At 51.5% G+C, this 21,116-nt stretch overlaps 1 protein-coding gene across 1 annotated transcript in view; it reads right to left on the reverse strand.

Moving 5' to 3' along the window:
* TOLLIP (toll interacting protein) overlaps window positions 1–10,503 on the reverse strand; it is a 32,926-nt gene extending 22,423 nt beyond the window's left edge. Inside the window, exon 1 of the mRNA XM_023654811.2 lies at window positions 9,595–10,503. Coding sequence (XP_023510579.1) covers window positions 9,595–9,627 — 33 coding nt within the window. The 5' untranslated portion in view covers window positions 9,628–10,503. The remainder of the gene's footprint in view (window positions 1–9,594) is intronic.
* Between the last annotated feature and the right edge of the window lie 10,613 nt (window positions 10,504–21,116).

Below are 21,116 nucleotides of genomic sequence, written 5' to 3' on the forward strand. Positions count from 1 at the left end.
ATTTTTGCCACATTATGATGGAGGAAATGTTTGAATGGTCACATCAAAACACATGCTTGATCCTGGCTCAAAGACTTGGGATCAAAGAGAACAATCTTGACAGTAGATAAATAATGGATCCAATTTTTAAATATAATTTGGCTTACATTCACAAGATGAGTATATTGAGTCCAATACTAACAAGTAACTTTAAATCCCTGTGTTAAGACCCATGAGTCCACTCCTAGGAATAACCCTGTAAAGGTGCTCACAAGGATGCTTGCTGCCTCACTGCTGGCAGAGCCAGGGCATGAGGAGAAGGAGCACTCACCACGAGGCCCAGGGACGGCCACAACGGAGACCCACGCAGCCCTGAAGAGGGAGCTGCCCCTGTGCCTGCTCACACGAGCCCTCGTGGGCACCTGGAGGAGGGGCACAGAACGACCACTGTGCAAAAATCACAAAGGAGGTTTTATGTCTAAAAATAAAGCCTAAGAAATTAATACTCAGGAGTGGAACTCGGCAGGGAGAGAGAAGGGGAGGAGACGGGGGATACAGTTTAACTTATTTATATTTTCATATCCTCCTAGAAATGTTCAAAAGCAATTTTTTAAATTGTGTACATGAATTACTTTTATAATAAAAGTAGAACTTTCATTCCATGAACTCTCTGGGTTTTGACTTCTCTTAAAACTAAAAGCAACTTTCATAAATATTAGTCTCTTTTAAATGTATTTTCAAAAACATAATTTCGTACTTCTTAAAATCAGTGCTTATTCTAGCCTGTGAACACTCAGAGAGCATCACAAGAAGGCGATTACTGACACCTCCTCCCTCCCAGGGCTCTAGTCCACTGCAGCGCACTTGTGCAAGAAACAAAAGATTTGCAAAATCTGGTTCTATTCAGAATAAACACTCTTTCCAAGTCCAAATGTTAATTTTGGCACAGAAACAGAGTTTAACTAGTTTTTTACCACGTAATGTGTGCGCTCACTATCTAAGCTACAAGCACGCCTGTGAATATCACACAGTGCGAGCCCGACGGGAAGAACTGAGGATGAGGGAGGCAGCACTTCCCACCCACAAGGCCTGCCCACAGGGGCCACTGAGGTGCGGAGGCTGGGCCCAGAGCAGCCTCTCCTGCCTGTAGGGCAACCTCCCGCCACCAAGCCCAAGGTCACAAGCAGCAGCAGCAATGTACCAGCCTGGGGCTGTGGATCTCTCGGCCTGTCTGGCATCACTGTCCCTCCAGGAGCACTTGTAAACTATCTTGCCTCATTGCCGCCAGTGCAAGTGCAGGGCCGCAGATTGGAGTCTACTCGTGCTCTCTGCATAAGGAGGGTGAGCAGGAGGCCTTCTCTTTAGTTACTGCAGGGTGAGGGACAACCAAATAGAACTTTCAAGTTAAAAGTTAGATTAAAAACTAACAAGCTATTAACACTTAACTTTGTAACTGCGTTTTTGAATGACTTTTAATGTAACTTTTCACTTATAAATTATAATGTATCTGATTACACAATTAGCAATCTATAAAATAACAATGCAATCGAAAATTCAAAAACTCATTCAACCGTCACTTTCCCAACAAAAGCAAAACATCTGAAAAAATTAATTTCTTAAAAAATATTTTTGGTAAACAACTTTTAACTCTGCTTGATATGAGAAAAAACTTTAACTGCTAGATGTTCTTTTCAGCACTTTGACATAGTTAGTGATGGGCTGAGTAACTTTTGTGGAAATAAAAAACAAAATGCAAATGGTTGTCTTCCGAACCTCCAAGCACGAGGTGCACACACAAGAGCCGAGGATCAAACACACGGACGTGGAGCGAGGCGGTCAGGGGCCCCAGCGCTGGCCCACCGGCACGGGGAGGAAGCCCCACTGCAGGCATCTCTCAACCACACATCTGCACCCCATTTTTTGTGTCTGTATCTTCCCTGAACTCAATGGAACAGGCTGCCGAAGAAACCCCGCAGGAGCAAGGGAGCTCCGAGGAACGAGAGTGCCAGTGGAGCCGAGCTTTGGAGGGACACAGGCCACTGTGAAACCATTTATTGTGGCTCTTCCGAGAACCAACTTTCGCCCTCTGGGGCCAGAACCACCCTGTGAGGAGTGTGCGTGCTACGGGCTCTGGAGCCCCCACAACGAAGTCCAAGGAGGCCGCCTGTGCCCTCACACCCTGGATCCAGAGCTAACCTGGGGGCTTCAATTCCACAGGACGCTCACAGCTGCACCCACAGCAGTGAGAGCTGGGACAGAAGGGACAGAGGAGGCAACAAAACAAAAACAAAAACTCCCACGCGGTCAAACACTTGTGGAGAGAGGTGCAGCCTGCAGGTGTGCGGTGCAGTCAAGATCCCCGGGGGAAGCGCCACAACACTGGGGATGGCCTCTGCTGGGCCTGGACAGGGCTGAGCCCCAGAGGCCTCCCCATGAGTCTGGACCTGCCCTGCTCGTAGGCCCTGCAGGGGACACTGGCCACAAGATTCACCCAGGGCCAAGGCTCAGTGTGCCCCACAGTCTGGCCCAGGAGAACTGGTCTGTCCACGAAATGACCACACAAGGGTGGGAATGGACATGCAGGCTGGGACCGAAGATGGTGGGCAGTGGGCAGATCACATGAGACTCGGTGACACCAAGGTGGCTCTGACGGCTGGCCTGGCTGTCTGGCTGAATTCTCACTGCACAGCGGCCCACGGCCCCCAGCACACTGTGAAGAAGGGAAGGCACAGGATCCAAGAGACTGAGTGCTGACCTGCACTCAGCGCGACCTGTCAGCCGCAGCCCACACTCAACATGTGGGGCAGGTGAGGATTGTGGGGCAGGTGAGGAGCCTGGGGCAGGTGAGGTGCTGGGGGCAGGTGAAGAGCTAGGGGTAAGTAAGGAACCTGGGCCAGGTGAGGAGCCCGTGGCAGATGAGGAGCCCAGGGCAGGAGAGGAACTTGGGGCAGGTGAGGACATGGGGCAGGTGAGGAGCCCAGGGCAGGTGAGGAACTTAGGGCAGGTGAGGAGCCTGGGGCAGGCGAGGAACCTGGGCCAGGTGAGGAGCCTGTGGCAGATGAGGAGCCCAAGGCAGGAGAGGAACTTGGGGCAGGTGAGGACATGGGGCAGGTGAGGAGCCCAGGGCAGGTGAGGAACTTGGGGCAGGTGAGGAGCTCGGGGCAGGTGAGGACCTGGCACAGGTGAGGAGCCTGGGGCAGGAGAGGAGCCCAGGGCAGGTGAGGACCTGGGGCATGAGAGGAGCCAGGGCAGGTGGGGAGCCGGCACGTGCTACGCCTCACGTCTGACTCTGCCTGCAGGGGGTAACAGCAGGTGGACAGTGGAGTGAGCGTGACAGTATGTGGGCGGTGCAGAGGCTGAGAAAGAATCAGATTCTGGTCTGCTTTGAAGGCAGAGCCACAGGACTTCCTGAGGGATCGAGGAGACTTGGTCATCTGAGGGTTTTGGTCTGAGCAATTCGAAGGATGAAGTTGCCACCAAATGGATGGGAAAAGGCAGTGGAGGGGTCTGAGAGAAGGAAGGGGCTTTCTGTCTGTGATGTCTGGAATGTTCTAGGAAGACAGCAACGAGCAGCAGGCCAACGGATCCAGAGTTCAGGAAGGAGGCCTGGGAAGAGTCTGGGAGTCACTGTCATGTCATGTCAGAGGCCTGAAGCCTGGATACCAGCTGACACCCCAGCTGAGATCCCCAAGAGCTCGAGGACAGACAGAAAAGAGAAGCAGCAGGAGGAAGGAAACCAAGTGAAGGCAGTGACCTCAGAGCAGGGAGGGGCTGCTGTCACCTGTGACCTGGGCACAGTCCTAGAGGGTCCTAGAGCTCCCCTGAGGGACTTCTCGAATACCTAAGACAAGCTGCAGCCATGGCCCCTGCCTGGAGCACCCTCCCGCCACCTGCAGTCACCTCCCGTGGTCCCTCAAAGTGCAGGTAGCCTCCTGTCCTCAGCCAATGCAGCTGCCCCTCCTGGGCCCACAGCCCCGCACAACCAGCTCCCCCAATCGTCCAGCTGGTGTTGAAGCAAAAGGAAATGGTAGGAGGCATGAGATAGTAAATGGTACATACAGAACTCCAAGCAGGGACAACCAGGAGGAAGAGCCAAGGTTTTTGAGAAACAAAAAATAACTCCTGGGGACCTAGAAGCTCCCACATTCAGGGACACCCGAAAGACCAGGCCTGGGGAAAATGCTTCACACACATGGACTGTCCATCCTCACTGGAACCGCATGAGAAAGGTTTATATGGGAGAACACTGAGGCACAGAGATGCTAACAACAGGCCCAAAGTGAGAGAGCTGTCACTCAAATAATTCAGACAGACTGCCCCAGATTTCCCAGCCGCCGACAGAGGAACCTGAAGGGGCCAGAAGGGGGCTGAATGCATGGAGGGACACGGACAGGGGAGGGGAAGGACGTCAACCAGCAACTCCTCAAGACAGCAGGATAAGACCTTCACAGACTGAGAAGACAACTGTCGCCCAACTGTCGCCTGGAACTCCAAACAGAGCAAAACATCATTCACGAATTAGAGAAAAGGCACTCATAAACAAAAGCTGAGAGTTTGTCACCAAAGGAAGTTCTAAAGGATGAACTGGAAGCAAAAGCAAAGTGATCCCAAATGGAAGGTTGGAGATGCAAGGCGGCAAGGGAAAAGGAAGGAGCCACTGCACATGACAACAGCACAGGGCTGGGAGGAGGTCACGTGGGGTGGCGTGCTGCTGGGGAGGATGGCAAACACAAGGACTGACCTTAGATCCTGAGAAGCCTGTGTTCACACTTCTAGGATAACCACCACGAGAACAGAAATGCAATATGCATTTTCCAAACCAGTAGAGAACAAAAAATTTAATTAAAAGACCTATATTTAGTCAATCCAAAAGAAGGCAAGGAGAGAAAAAGAAAAACAGGACAAATAAAAGCACAAGAGAAAACGTTAAAAAAAAAAAAGTGCGACTATATATAGAACTATTTAATATGTTGCAGTTAAAAGACAAAGACTCCTCAGATGTGACATTTTAAACATCCAGTCCTATTCTGCTGACAACAGACCACTCTTAAACATAAGTGTTCAGAAAAATGTAGTCAAAGAATGAAAAAAATCTGCAACAGGCTAACACTCCCTAAAAGAAAGCAGGCGTAGCCACCCCAGCATCAGCCAGATAAGAAAGGTTCTGGGCGAGGCGGCGAGGTCTAAAGGGGCCGACCATCAGGGAGAGGCAGCAATTCTAAACTTGGACACACTGACAACTCAGCTTCAGAGAATCCAGGGCAAACGTTCACAGGAGCCAGAGAAACAGGACTACCCCCAGCTGGCGGGATGTGCTCACGGCTCACTCAGGACCAGAGCCAGCGGGAAGGGGCTTGCAGGGCAACCTGTCCATTTGAGCAAGAAGAGAGTAAGTTCCAGGGACGCTGACAGCAAACGTATGAAACCCAAGGGCTCTCGACAGTTTCAGAAAACAGAACGCCAAACACAGGCCTAAAAAAAAAACCAACTCCTTCCTCTGAATATCAGAAATTAAAAAGAACTAAGAGTTCATCTTGCCTTTCCTGTACAAACTGTATTTCAGGACAGTCGATAGCTCTGGTTGTGGAGAAAGCTCATCTTTTTTTTTTTTTTTTTTGAGGAAGATTAGCTCTAAGCTAACATCTGCTGCCAATCCTCCTCTCTGTGCTGAGGAAGACTGGCCCTGAGCTAACATCCATGCTCATCTTCCTCCACTTTATATGGGGACACCCACGACAGCACGGCTTTCCAAGCGGTGCCATGTCCACACCCGGGATCTGAACTGGCAAACCCCGGGCTGCTGAAGCGGAACGTGAGAACTTAACCGCTGCGCCACCGGGCTGGCCCCAAGAAAGCTCATCTTTACGAATAGTCTGAGTTAATAAATGGAGAACAAGTGATAACATATAAACATCACCCTTTGCCAACCCTAATGAAGTCGCTGGTCCAGTAACAATTACCAACAAGTGCAAGGTTGAAGAGGATCTGGACAGTCACGGGCCACCAGGCACCACCCACAAATCGCCCACAGGTCTCAAGAGGGAAAACGCAGCATAAAAAGGCAGGGCCATGCTGACTGCATCCAAACTCACAGATCAACCAGCATCTTCAAAAGCAGGACAAGCGGTCATTACCAGCCCAGGCCCACATCAGCCTGGACCCCACATCAGCCTGGACGCCCCCATTAGCCTGGAACCCCCCATCAGCCTGGGGGCCCCATCAGCCGAGGCCCCTAACAGTCTGGGCCCCCATCAGCCTGGTCTCAGCAGAACATCTGTGAAACAAGTTTGCCAAAAAAGTTGAAGCTGCCCTTCACGAAGACTTGACTGCTGTCCCCTCAAGCTGCCAGGCGCCACTGTGGTTTAAAGCAGCGCGCCCTGCAAACCTCCCCAAGCTCCAACGCGAGGGAGGAGGCCCCACACAGTTACTCCTCACAGGTGCCCACTGGGGGCCTTTAGTACTTTGTGGACTGAACAGAAACACTGGATAGAAAAGTGCCATCATTACAAAAACACTAGCGTTGTTAAAAGTGGAGCAAATACACCATAGGGTTGGGGCATCCCTCAGTGGCCATGCAGGAAAAAACCATCCTGCAGGAGTAAAGACTAGTCTCCTGAAATTTAAGCAAAGAAGCGTATTTACTCTGCAGAAAGGAAAGAGCAAATGGAGGGAATGGAGTCAAAGTACTAGTTTTGCACTTTTCCTCATCACACCCACCTCGCCGAACCCCTCAGACTCCCTACTCAAGGACAAAGGAACCTCCCCAGCCCCGTCAGATTGCCCTTCCTCCTCCACATTCCCAAGAGCTCTGCCTGCCACTGATTTATTACCAGCGGGGGACAATGGTCAGACTTCAGTGTCACCCGAGCAAGCATGAGTCCAGACGCCCCAGCTGAACCCCAACCTGTGCGGACAGAGATGGGCCCAACGGACGGCAGGGGGCTGACACAGGAGTCTGCTCGCCAGGACCTAGCACAGTGAGCACTTGCCAAATGCCACCTTCACCAGCACTAGCTGGAATCGCAGCTTCTTCCTGTTTACCAGCCTAGCGCCCTGTTTATCCCTGTACCTCCCTGCACCAAGCACACAAAGGGAAGTGGGGCTCAATCAAGAGCAAGCCAAAGCACCCCTGGCTAAAGGAAGAACTCCTCCACTGGACCCCAACGACTGCTAAAGGACAGAGCTCCTCCATCAGACCCCAACAACTGCTAAAGGAAGAGCTCTTCCAGACGCTAATGCCTGGCACAAAGGCCCTTACAAGCACTCGTTAACCAGAGGGGAGCAAGCCAGGTGGGAGGGGTGGGAACCAAAGAATGTGTGCCAGGCAAAAACGTTTAAAACACAATTTACATTGTGAGCAGATAAAACTCCAGGGCTACCCATCTGGAACAGCACCCTGGCACGCTGGCTGCTCCCTCCCACCCTGGCACAGGCACTGCCACTCAGCACCCTTTCCAGTCTTTCAGAGCCCGCCACACCCCAGATCATCAGCAGGCCTCCTCCTCTCCACCTCCCAGACCAGCCGGTTCTGCTTTCAGTGCTCCCCTCTCCCGCCTACCCCACAACTCCTGCTCCTCCCTCCAAGAACCTTACTCACCCCAACCCCAGCCTAGGGGAGGCCACCGTTACACCCAACTCTTGAGTTAAGACCCACAGATCTGGGTGTGGCCATCACCACATGGCTCATCTGTCTGGTTGGGTGCTCTTTCCTGTACCACCTGTAAAAGGCCAACAGCAGGCTCTAAACCTGGTTGTTCTCAGTACCGCGGCTGTCCCAGTATCGCCACCAGTCACAATGGATGAATGAGAAAATCACACAACCTCCAGGGACACTCAAGACCCCGGCCACTGAGGACACCTTCCTGGAGCCCCCAGCAGCTCTGGCCCAGACCCAACGTTACTGCACATGCACAGATCATGGAGGTGCCCCTGGAACCCCTGGTGGCCCACATGTGCTGCACGTCAACACACAGACATGGGCCACATGGGCACTACAACAGAACCCGCCGGAAGCCCTGGACCCATGCCCGGTCAGATACGCCGTCAGCACCCTGACAGCACAGGGCCCCGTGCGACTCTCTCTGACATTCCACTCCATCCCCATCACCACGAGCACACGCGGCCCTAGCTTTCTGCCGTCACGGAGGCCAAGGTCTCCCTGAGGATGGGACGCGCTGACCTGGACTGAGCGTGCCGGTCCTGCAGACACCAAGTCCCGCCTCAAGTGTTTACTGAGCCACCAGGAGGAGTCCCATGCCACCAGGGAGGTCCCAGACCTGGGCACCGGGTTCCCGGGAGGCTGAGGACACATGACAGGCCCGCCCGGGCTGGGCTGCCTGACTGCTAGGCCCCTGCTCCCCGGGAGACAGAGGAGGGAGCCGTGCACTCGGCCCCCTAGTTTCCCCGACCGGCCTGCCGTGCAGGACAAGACGCTGCTGGCAGTCCCTGCTGTCATCCCCGTGGCCGAGCGGGGACAGAGAGACGGGGACTCTCTCCAGGACTCTGAACGCTTCCACACCCAGCCTGACAAGAAGCAGGGATCGGGTCCAAGTCAGAGCCCTCAGGAAGAGTGTCTGGCCCGAGGGCCTCTCACCAACCTGGGACTTCCCTTCACACCCCGAGAAAGGACAAACGTTCTGGGCCAGGATTCTCCCCTGAGCCGGAGGGACACGGGATGGTCAACACCCGGTCTGGAGGCAGAGGAGCGCTGGTAACCGGGCCTCCTGAGCGAGGACAGAGGCGCCCCCTCAGAGGGACCTCTGTCCCTACCCAAAAAGACCCGAGGTTCCTCTGCTGCACGTTTAGAGCCTCTGCCGATAGAGACCTCACCGCTTGTGACAAGCCTCCCAACCCCGGTCCGCACCAGCCGCTGCGGGCCGCTCCCGGGAGCCTGCGCAGCCGTCCACACCCACCCTCCCGCCAGGCACCGTCAGCACGGAGCCATGGGGGCCCGGATCAGAGAACTGGGGGTCGGAGGGCTCTCCCAAGGGCTCGGCTCCCACCCTCTCATGTGCAGATGAGAACGCTGATGGTTTGAGCAGCGGCCGCTGACCGGGGACACAGCTGGGCCTGCGGGCCTCACTCTGCCCGGGGAAGGAGGCCGACTGGCCCTCGTCTATCCAGGGGACCGTCGGGGTTCAGGGTCCTCCTCTGCAGGGGAACAGGCTGGGCGCAGGGGGCCTCCGCCATGAGGGGACCGGGGACCTCCTCTAACGGGAACCCACCGTGGGGGGGGGTCTCGTCCATGCGGGGACCTCCTCTAACTGGGACCCACCCTGCGGGGGGCTCCTCCATCCGGGGACCTCCTCTAACGGGGACCCACCCTACGGGGGGGGGCTCCTCCATCCGGGACCTCCTCTAACGGGGACCCACCCGGGGGGAGGCTCCTCCATCTGGGAACCGTCCGGGAAGCGAGGACCTCCTCTAACGGGGCCCCACCCTGCAGGGGGCTCCTCCATCCGGTGACCGACCCCCGCCCGGCCGCCTGCCCTCGCTCGCCCCCCGCCCGCCGTCGGCCTCCCGGTGCGCCCCGGAGGCCGCGAGCCCGGCCGCCGCCCGCCGCCCTGAGGAAGGGGCCCGGCCACCCCCGCAGGTCGCCGCCCACCCGGAGCTCACCGGGCCGCGCTGCGTGCTGACGGTGGTCGCCATGGCGCTGCGCCGGCCCCGTCGAGAGCTGCCGCACCCGCGACCCTCCGCGCCGAGCCCGCGACGCTGACGGTTGTCCCCGCGAGGCCGCCGCCGCCACAGTCAGCTGACGCCGGCCCCGCCCCCGCACCGCCCACTGCGCAGGCGCCACCCGCTCGCCCCTTCCGGCGCCGCACGAACGCACGCGCGCTCCCGGCGGGCGCCTGCGCAGTCGCTAGCCCCGAGCCGCGGCCCCGCGAAATGGCTCCCGAGCTGGCCGTCTGCGCATGCCTGCTGCCGGCCCGCGCCCGGGGCTGGGGCGTGGGTTGGAGTGCGTCACCGGCCGGCGGCGCGGTCCGCAGACACAGGGCGGCGACGCCCGGCTCCTGAACGCAGGAGCCTCGGCCGCCGAGGGCACAGGGCGGAGTGGCGCACGTGTCGGCAGGAGGTGCCCCTGCCGGAGTCCCGAGCGGGCGGGGACGGCGGCGCCACGAGGGTGGATGTGGCTCCTTCCCGGGCCACATGGCACCCCAGCCCTGGGTTGCCCCAGACCCTCTCGCGGGAGCCGCGTTTATATTTAAGTTCCAGAAACTAGGCGTCAGGGCGCGTGGTGCTGCAGTTTTCGGGGAGACGCAGCCCCAGCGAGCTCCGGGGAGACCGGGCGCCCTCCGCCGCCGCGTCTCCACGGGCGCATCAGCTCGCGGGGTTCGCGCCCGGGCGGAACGGGAGCGTGATCCAGCGACCGTGCTTCTGAGGGGAGTTGCTGGCAGGAGCAGAAGTAGGGCTGCTGCTTCTCCGTGTGTGCGTCTGGGATGAGGCCTAAACTGATAATCCTGGCTTCCTTCCTCCAGCATCATTTCACTTCCCCTTCTCTGCTGAGCGCCCCAGCCGGATCTGCCCTCCAGCTGCGGGAGATGAGGATTTCCTTTAAAGTCTCCGCAGAGGCTTCCTTGTTTTCTATCAGAGAGGGAGGTGGGAAAGGCCTCCTTTCGCTGGGCCTGGTGTTCTGTTGAGCATCATCAGTTCCACAAGATCAGACAAGTGGCCGTTAGTACAAAACCACAACGACGCTGTAATCATGTGTGAACACGGACAAAGCACGGACACCATCCAAGCCCGAAGACGAACACCTCCCTATCCTGGCTGATCCGCTTACTTCTGCCCTAGTCTTCTCTCCTTCTAGATAAGAATTAAGAAGCCTAATCATAGAATTAGCCCCACTTCTTGACAGCATCCAGTCCGGAGCAGAACCCTGCTTCCTTAAACCTTCCCCATAATCACGTATAAAAACCCAAATCCTATGAGTCCTTTCTAATACCTTCTAAGTCACTCTTTGCATCCCCATGGTGTGTTCTCTTTTGCTGCAATGAGTAATAATTCCAACTTGTTTAGTTATAGGTGTGTTCCAGGTGGTCTGCCCAGAGGGCACTGACACACCCAAGACTTGAATTGTCCTCTTGTTTTTGTACACTTTCCAGAGCCATCGGACGTAGCCAGCCCACTGCATAATCTTTGTAATCACCATATCTGCCATAGCAGCTGGGCCTCAGCCACTTCACCACCACTATTTGTCCTCCACTTGCACTCATCCTACGCCGCCATTGATCTGAGGAATTGGGGTGCCACTGCATGACACAGGTTCCCAGTGCTCCACTTTCCCCTGGCAAGGATTTTATCTACATGCTCATCAAATATATGAGCAACCCAATCCTAGAATCCCATTTTGAGAGTCTGTTTTTGGTGGCCACTTCTGGTGGCAATTACTGTATCAGTCAGGGTCCCAGCAAGAAACAGATGGTATGCTCAGGAAGATAATTGGAAGGATTTTAATAAATGGACTGTTTACAAAGGAAGGGCAGAGTTAAGAGAAGGAGCAAGGCATGGTGAAGCACCAAGGGGTTTTTAGCTCCAGGAAGCTGCTGGCCTTGAAAGGACAAAGGGAGGCAGCAGTAGCCAGGGAAAGAGGCGTGGCTGGCATATGGGAAGGAATGAAGCCACTTCCCGCTGGAGGCCTGGGGGAGGGGTCTGGGGAAATAACTACTCTGTCCTCCTGCCCCCAACCCCCCGCAGGTGTCCCTCCTTGACCCAACCAGGTGATGCAGTCTGTAGAGGTCCACTTCCTGGGGCACAAAGAGAGGCAGAGAAAGGTGGAGAGGATCTAGGAGGGCAAATGAGACTATAGGACACGGGCACCTAAATGGCCACAATAACTAGAGATGCGGTTTTGTAAAATACCATTGGAAAGAGCAACAAAAGAACAGAAGGGGCAAAGAAATCAAGCTTCTTAAACGTGAGCAAAAGTGTGAAGGAAACAACATAAACTTCATTGGAAGGCACTAAAGAAAACAGATAAATTGAGAACCATATACCATATTCAGGGATTGGAAGGCTCGGCATCAGAATTATGTCTATTCTCCCCCAAATTGCCCTACAAAAGAAATTCTCATTAAAATCCCAAAAGGGTTTTTTAAAGAAATTTAACAAGCTGATTCTAAAATGTATATGGAAGAACAAAGGCTGAATAATTGCCAAAACATTCTAGAAAAAGGACAAGGAGAAGGAGACAGAAGGGAACAGTCCTGGAAGATATCAAAATGTGTCATCAAACTATAGAAATGGAGACTGTAATATTGATATGGGGATAGACAAATTCACCAATAGAGCAAAATGTGCCACTTTGATCTATGGGAGCACTGACACTGCTGAGCAGTTGAAAGGAAATATTTTTCAATAAATGTGCTAAAACAATTGGCTTATGTACTTACGAAAAAACTTAAATCGAACCCCTACTTTGTGCCAAAGAAAAAGCAATTCCTGATGGAATTGCTCCAATAAACATTTGATGAATGCAATACCTATGTCGTGTTTAGAAAGGATAGAATCAGGAAAAGCTGTCACTTCTGCTCTGGTCCAGCTGGGAAGATCTGATCAGGAGTTGAGGTGTTGGGAGAGAACATGTGTGATGACAGGAGCTAAACATGAAAGAGAGTGCTCAGCAGACCAAGACAAACTGACAGTTGGGCACTGACTGGAGATCCCTGAGAAAGGCAGAGGGAGCCGATGGGTAGGAAAAATGAGAGTCAGTGGGCTAAAAAAGGGGGTTTCAAACCTAGAGTGGGGTGTTAGGAACCATCAGAGGTGTAACAGTGTGCCGTCTTCACGGAGCTTTAAGGAGTATATCAGTGTGGCCGTGGAGGTGGACAGAGAAGACATCTTTGGCAGGAGAATTATAGAAGGGATGATGCAGGAGGCTATGGGTCCAGTCAAATGTATTTCTGTCTTAAATGCAGACTGTAAAGGGAGTTCTAGCTTAAACATTGGTTGCTACAACTAATTGCTTACATCTCTCGGAGGTCTGATGACAACTTCCAGGGCCCCGAACCTGGCTGTCACCTGAGTGTGTCATGTACTTGTGGGATCATCATTGCTTCCAGTCCATTTCCACATTGTCATGGGGGTCCACTCTCTTTGGGCTTTCTATGTCCAGCTTCCAACTTGTAATGGCTCATGTGGGTCTCGGCATTCGTGGAACATCCTAATGTACCAAAAGTCCCAGATGGGTTTTCTGCACATCTTTAGGTGGGATTCTTGAGCAATGAAAATAATAAAATAACATTTCTGAGTGCTTAATTTGTGCCAGGTATTATTCTAAGTGCTTTATATGTATTATCTCATTTAATTTACTCAACAATCCTATGGAGTCCATGCCTTTGTTGTCTGCATTGTAGATAAGGATAACAGACAGATGAACACCAACAAGCAATTAATATCTTCAGTATGTAAATACCTCCCGTAAGTCACAAGGGAAAAGGAGACCAGAGAAATGAACAGATGTTAAAAATTGGCACTTCAAAGAAGGGAAGCCCAGACACTTGACAAGTATATGAAGGGGCACTGGAACTCACTAAGAATAAGAAATAAAACAGGAGTGAGGTACCACTTTACATCCATCGGAACAGTAAAAACCAGGAAGGGACGGATACCAGGTCTCGGTGAGAACCGAGGCAACAGGAAGCGCTCGTGTCACTGGCAGGGATGCAGGCTGGTGCAGGCTTTCCGAGAGCTGATGCAGCCGTGCTCACAAACTACGTGTGCTCCGTGAGTCTCTCCCGAGAGATGCGCTGGAAACATCCTCACACCGATCCACAAGGGAATGCCTTCAAGGCCGTTTCTTGCACAGTTGTTTGTGTAGGAGAAGTTGGTAGTCTAATTATTCATATTTAGAGGAATGAATAAATAAAATGTGATGGATATACACTGTGGAATACTACGCAACAGAGAGAAACAATAAGGTAGACATTCGTAGAACAGCTTGTACACGTTTTTTGAATCCACACAAAATATATTAAGCAGCAGTTTTCAAGACACTGGACATCCGGGAAGGAAGGTCAGCGGTCCCTGTGAGACAGGAAACGAATGACGTGAGCCTAGGACTCCCTCTGCTTACTGCCTGGAGAGACTGTCCAGGCTGCTGAGCAGGGGGAGGGGACCAAGGCGAAGACCAGTGGTCTCCCTGAGCTGAGACTTTGCTGCGAGGTCAAGGAGGCCGGGAGGGCAGGGTTGGCAGGGCGGAGTACCAGAGAGGAGAGAGCTGCCCAGAGAAAGAGCACCTGTGTCTGCAGGGGCTCCCGCTGGGGTCTGCAGCTGAGCACAGATCAGTAAACACCACAAAGTGATAACACTGCCCCAGGCTGGGGAAAGAACCCCTGAAAGAATTACGGAAATAATACCACTAGCCCACACGGGGCCAGGAATAGTTCCTATTCCCACCAGTCAGAGTAAAAAGATACATGGCCCACAGGACGCTGAGTGGAATAATCAGAAGGTTTGCCCTAACGTCGCCAGGATGAAGAGGTCACTTTACAATGACACAGGGATAAACGTATCAAGAGCACAGAAAGACCCTGAAAGTTTATACATCTATTTTAGAGCTTCAGTTTTAAAGCAAAACTGACAGAGCTGTGAGGAGAAACAGACAAGTACACAACTGTAGCTGGAGATTTCAACACCCTTCTCTCAGCAGTCGATAGAACATCTAGAGACTTAGAAGGGTATAAAAGACTGAAGAGCTATAAACCACTTGACCTGATAGGCATTTATGGAAAACTCCATCCCCTACAACAGCAGAACACACATTTTTAAGTGTCGACTGAACGTTTACCAAGACAGACCATATTCTGGGCCAGAAAACAGTCTAAAATGATTCAAATCATACAAAGTATGTTCTCTGACCAAATGGAATTAAATTAGAAATCGGTAAATAAAGACCAACAAATCAATAATAAAGGTATCTGGAAAAATCCCCAAAATATTTGGAAACTAAATAACACACAACTAAATAACCCATGGGTCAAAGAAACCAAAAGGACAATTAGGCTGCATTCTGAACTGAAGATAAAAACACGACACATCGTGTTTTGTGGGGTGCAGCAAAGCAGCAGGTAGGGCCCTGTGCCTACATGAGAACAGAGGGAAGGCCTCGAGTCACTGACATCTGCCGTCATCTTTAGACTAGAAAAGGAAGAGCAAATTAAATTCCAAGGAAGGAGAAAACACGGGTCATTGAAGAAATCGGTGAAATAGAAAACAGGAAAACAGAGAAAATTGTTGAAAACAAAAGCTCATTCTTTTACAAGATCAGTACAATTGATAAAGCTCTGGGCAGCCTGATCAGGAAAAAAAAAGGGAGAAAACACAAATCACCAACAGGAGGAGTGAGAAAGTAGGCATCGCTACAGAATCTACAGATACTAAAAGGGAATGTTATGAACAACTTCAGCTAGATAAAAAATAGTCCTTTATCTACTAAAGAAGCTAAAAACCTTTCCACAAAGAAAACTCCAGACTTAAAGGGCTTCACTGGTAATTTCTACAAATATTTGAGAAAGAAATAACATCAATTAAAACCTTTCCACAAAGAAAACTCCAGACTTAAAGGGCTTCACTGGTAATTTCTACAAATATTTGAGAAAGAAATAACATCAATTCTACACCACCTCTTCCAGAAAATAGAAGAAGAGGAAATATTTTCAGAGTCATTCTATGCAGCCAGCGTTATGCTTAACACCAAAACCAGACAAAGACTTTACAGACCAGCATTCCTCAAGAACCTCAGTACAAAATTCTTAACAAAAGTTTTAGCAAATTGAATTTGTCAGTATATCGAAAAGGTAATACATCATGACAACACAGCATTTATCTCAGGAAAGCAAGGGTGGTTTAACATTTGAAAATCACCATCCAATGTAATTTGTATGTTAATAGACTAAAAAAGGAAAACCAGATGACCGTCTGAAGAGAGGCAGAAAAAGCATTAGACAAAATCCAAAATCTATTCTAGGTGTTAACTTTCTGCAAGTTGGGAAGAGAAGGGAACTCCCTCAATTTGATAAACTGTATCAACAGAAAACACGCGGCTAACGTCATACTTGATGGTGAAGGACTGAGTATTTCCTCTAAGATTAGGAACAAGGCAAGGATGGTCTTGCTCACGACTTGTATTCAACACTGGAAGGGAGACTGTAGCCAGGCAATCAGGCACGAAAAAGGAACAGAGCCATTCCGGTTAAAAATAACAAGTTAGGCCATCTTTAGTCACAGACAAAATGTGGAAAATCCTACAAAATCTACAAAGTGGCTACTACAATTCGTTAGTGAGTTTGGCAAGTTTGCAGAATTTAAGGGAAGTAAACAAAAATCTATTGTATTTCCACATACTAGCAATGAACAATCAGAAATTGAAATTTAAAACAATAACATTTACAGTAGCATCAAAAAAATCAAATAGTTACCTGTAAATCCCCTCGATTGATGGTGGTCTTGAGTCCAGCTGAGTCCTTAATGGTTTTCTGCCTGCTGGACCCGCCTGTTTCTCAGAGTGGAATGCTGAAGTCTCCATCTGTAATTGCAGATTCATCTGTTTCTCTCACAGTTCTATTAGTTTTTGCCTCACGTGCTTTTTTAAGGTATTTTTTTTATTTATTTATTTATTTATTTATTTATTTATTTATTTTGGTGAGGAAGATTCGCCCTGAGCTGACATCCATGCCAGTCTTCCTCTACTTTGTATGTGGGACGCCTCCACAGCATGGGTGATGAGTGGACCAGGTCCACGCCCGGAATCCAAACCTGTGAACCCTGGGCCAACGAAGTGGAGCGGGCAGCCGCGGGGCTGGCCCCTGCCTCACGTCTTCTGACGTTCTGCTGTGAGGTGCACACGTGTTCAGGATCATCTGTCTTCTTGGAGAAGTGATCCCTTTACCATTATACAGTGTGCGTCTTTTTCCCTCGTAACCTTCCTTGCTCTGAAGTCCACTCTGTCCGAAACTAATAGAGCTACTCCTGCTTTCTTTTGATTAATATTAACATGAGACATAGTTCTCCATCTGTTTAAAAATGGATGCTTTTCCCTCCTTCTGCCGGAAGCACCGGGGACTTTTCTCCAATATTTACTGTGAGAACCTGGTGGAGCTCCCGGAGGTACAGCTCACAAGGCTGTGGGGTCCCTATGCCTGGGTCCCCCTGGAGTTTTTGTCTCTCGGGCTTGTCCACACACAGCCTCCAGCCGTTCGGCAATGACAGTTCAGGTTTCCCACCAGCACTGGTTCGAACGGAGGTATCTGCTCCAGGAAGCCCCGACCCCCTATGCTCACCTGTCTCTCTCTCCAATTTGGGGAGCAGGTTGCCCTGTGACCTCACTTCTTTTACAGATCAAAGAAGAGGTGTTGATTTTTGTTTTGTTCTGTTTTTCACTTGTTTGGATGGAGTGGTGACTTTCAAGCTTCTTACATGCCGGACTGGAAATTGAAAATTGGTTAATTAATTTTTGACAGAACTGCCAATGGAATTGATTGGAGAAAGGATAGTCTTTTCACAAAAGTGCTGGATATCCATATACAATTGGGTTTCCATATGCAAAAAAGTTAACCTTGATCCATATCTCACATCATATAGAAAGATTAGCTAAGAATGAATCATAGATCTGTGCGTAAAATGTAAAAATATAAATCTTCCTCCAGAAAACAGGAGAAAATCTATGTAATCTTGACTCAGATAAAGATTTCTTAGATACAACAGCAAAAGCCCAATCCATAAGAGAAAAAAACGATGATTTGTACCTCAATAAATTCAATAACTTTTGCTCTTCAAAAGACACTGTTAAGGAAATAAAAAGACAAGCCGCAGACCAAGAGAAAATAACTGCAAATCATATAACTGATAAAGGATTTGTATGTAGACTATGTCAAGAACTCTTTAAACTCAGTAACAAGAAAACAAACAACCCAATTACAAATGGGCAAAGGATTTGAACAGATGCCTCCCCAAAGAAGATACATGGATGGCAAATAAGCATGTTGAAAGACGTTCAACGTATTAGGCATTAGGGAAAAGCAAATTAAAATGAAAATGAGATGTCACTACACACAATTAGAATGGCTGAAATGAAAAACATGGACCTCACCAAGTACCGGTGAGGATGTGGCTCTCGTGCACTGCTAGTGAGGAAGCAAAGTGATGCGGCTTTTCTGGAAGACAGATTAGCCCACTTCTCAAGAGGTTTTGATTCCTCGTATTGAGTTCCTCAAAAGGTTAAACGTACATCTGCTGTATGATTCTGCTCCTAGGTCCTTCCCTAAGACGTTGAAAGCTCATGTCTATTCAGGGAATGCTCGAGGCAGCTTCAGTTGTAATGGTCTGACATTGGAGACGAGCCAAATGTCCGTCAAGCTGTGAACAGATAGACTGGGGTATATACACCCAACAGGATGCTACCTAGTGACCGAAGGAGCGGGTTCTTGCCACAGACGACCACACGGATCAATCTCAAAATAATTTTGCTGAGTGCAAGAAGCCAGACATCAAAGAGTGAGTGCTGTATGGTTCCATGTGTTTAAAATTCTGGAAAATGCAAGCTCATCTGTGATGACACAAAGGGACCATCGGGGAGGGGTGGGCAGTGAGAGGGTGGAGAGAGATGGGAGGGGCGGCTGACAAAGGGGCACAGGAAGCTTTTGGGGGTGAACGTTCATTATCTTGATTGTGGCAATGCTTCTGGGTCATTTGCAAAAGTCAAAACTTATCACTTGAAATGTGTGCAGCCCCTTGTATGTGAGTTATGCCTCCATAAAGCAGTTTAAAGAAACAAAAAACACTACATCTTGCGCAAAGACGCACATATAGCAGAGGGAGAGTTCCCTGTGCCCCAAACAAGTTTAGTAGGTGCAGGGGGGTTTCGGGGAGTCCACAAGGGATGAGAGAAGGAAGTACAGACTGATGACGGCCACTCGCTGCTGACGGGGAAGGTGAGAAGGACGATTAACCCTGCTCTGCCCCTGGGACCCCAGAATGTTACGGCACAAGACACCACGAACCCACCCATGGGGACGAGGAAACGAAAAACCAGGGAGAGGAGAAAGGAGCTTGGTTTTGGGAAGGCTGTCCCAAATCTGAAAGGTTTAATCTCTTCTAAAGAAACAGAATCTACGGCAGAAGTGGAGGACGCGGCAGCTGCCAGCTCCGGACACCGGGAGCTCCTCGTGCCGTCTCTGTGTTTCCTGCTGTTTCACTGAAAAAGGAGAGACAAACGGTGCTGACCTGGGCTCTGCGTCACTCGCTGTCGCTGGCTGCACGACCCGGCACCGGTCAGGGAGACCACTTTAGACCTTGATTTAGACCCGTGAAGATGAGAGACGATCTACCCCACGGGACCCGTAAAGGTCACACACCAAAGGTCACTTTGGTCAAGCGTCGTATGTGACCCTGGCATGTGATCAGGAGATGTGAGCACTGGGATTGTCGTGAAACTGGTGGGGAGGACCAGGACCCCACTACATGACAGAGGGCAGCCGACTACCCGGGATTCAGGACGGATTCACGCTTGCTCTGTGGGCGGAACCACGCGTGGACAATCCCACGTCCATCAGATTGTCATCATTATGGCCAGTTGGTGCCTTTGGGGACACATTGGGATCTTCTGACTTGGAATACAGCCACAGGGCAAACACCAGAGCCACTTCAGGGCCTTGGGGGCGTTTCGATGAGATGGGCCATGACCCCTACCCCAGCGTCCCTGAAACCTGGTAGGAGGGCATGCCATGGCACCTGCGGGCACTGAGATGTCTCAGGAAAAGGAACCCATCTCCATTCCCAAGGTGAGCCCCAAATACGCCCACAAAACCCGGGCTGAGCCTTTTGAGGCTGGGTTGCCGAGATGGCTTTCTCCAGGGGGAGGAGCACAGGACTGTCCTCGTGTAACAGCAGTCAGTGGTCCACCAGAGCCGCAGGGAGGCCAGCAGGTGGACAACGAGCAGTAACTGTCCCCAGACAGGAATGCACTAGGCTAGGCTTTGGGACCAGCTCTTCCTCTCCTAAGGGCAGACTCAGGGGAAGCTCCGGGGCATTCAAGGCACTTAGTGAACACACAACCAGAAGGGGTGAGGGGGCAGCATCATGCAGCAAGACCTGGTCCTGCCAGTGGAGCCAAGGAACCAACGCCTACAGACGTCTACGGGAGGCCCTACCCTTCGCCTCCTCTCTGAGGCTCCCAGGCGGCCGGAACAAACCACTGCAGACAGGGGCTAACGGAGGCCGGAGTCTGACATCAAGGTGCCACATTCCTCCCTCGTCTTCACGTGGCCTCCTCCTCCCTCTGTCTCTTCTGTCTCTTATCTGGACTCTTGTCATTGGATTTAGGGCCCACCCAGTTCCTCCAGGACTGCCTCCTCCTGACATCCTTAACTACAGCTGCAAAGACCCCTTTCCCAAATAAGGTCACCCACAGGCTCTGGGGGTTAGGACGTAGACATATATTTTGGGGCCACCAACAATCCAATACACCTCCCAGAGGTGGGACACCCTGACACTGAGCATCCTGAGTCCTCCGGTCAGGGTTTCGGATGCCCTAGCCAGCACATTTGCACACACACATGCACACGTGGTTTCCTCTGGAAATGACACATGTCCAGTGCACTCCTGCTCGGTCCTGCTGTGCAGGGTGCCCCTCAGCCCCTTGGCTCATCTGAGCTCTGACAGCTGTCATCCTGCCCTTGCTGACCTTGAGGTGGAACTCCTTCGTCTCCCTCATGTCACACACGCCCCAATTCTGGGCTCCCGAGTCCTGTAGCCTTGGCTGGGACATGGTGTGGTGTGGTTTGGGGGTGGGCACGAGATCCTGAGTTGGGTTGGACACAGTGGGTTCATGTGCGGGAGGTGCCCAGAGGTCTGGAGTAACAGAAGACCAGCCTGCAGACAGACTGGTCAGACCCCAAGGGTGGGGATGGTGACTGAGGACACCGAGAAACTGACAATGAGAGCACCCTTCCACGGGATTTAAGAGGCCAGGCTCCCGGGAAGCATGGGGCAGGAGGCCTCTCTGCTTTCTGCATGATGGAGGAAAGGGCATCTTGGCGTCACTGCCACCCTGGGAGAGCCTGGGCCCCGGAGAGGACAGCCCAGGAGCAGCCCCTGCACACCAGCCAACACTGCGGGCTGAGCCCCCTGCAGAGCGGGAGCCA

This window comes from Equus caballus, chromosome 12 (genome assembly GCF_041296265.1).
Source record: "Equus caballus isolate H_3958 breed thoroughbred chromosome 12, TB-T2T, whole genome shotgun sequence".
In the NCBI taxonomy this organism is placed as follows: domain Eukaryota; kingdom Metazoa; phylum Chordata; class Mammalia; order Perissodactyla; family Equidae; genus Equus; species Equus caballus.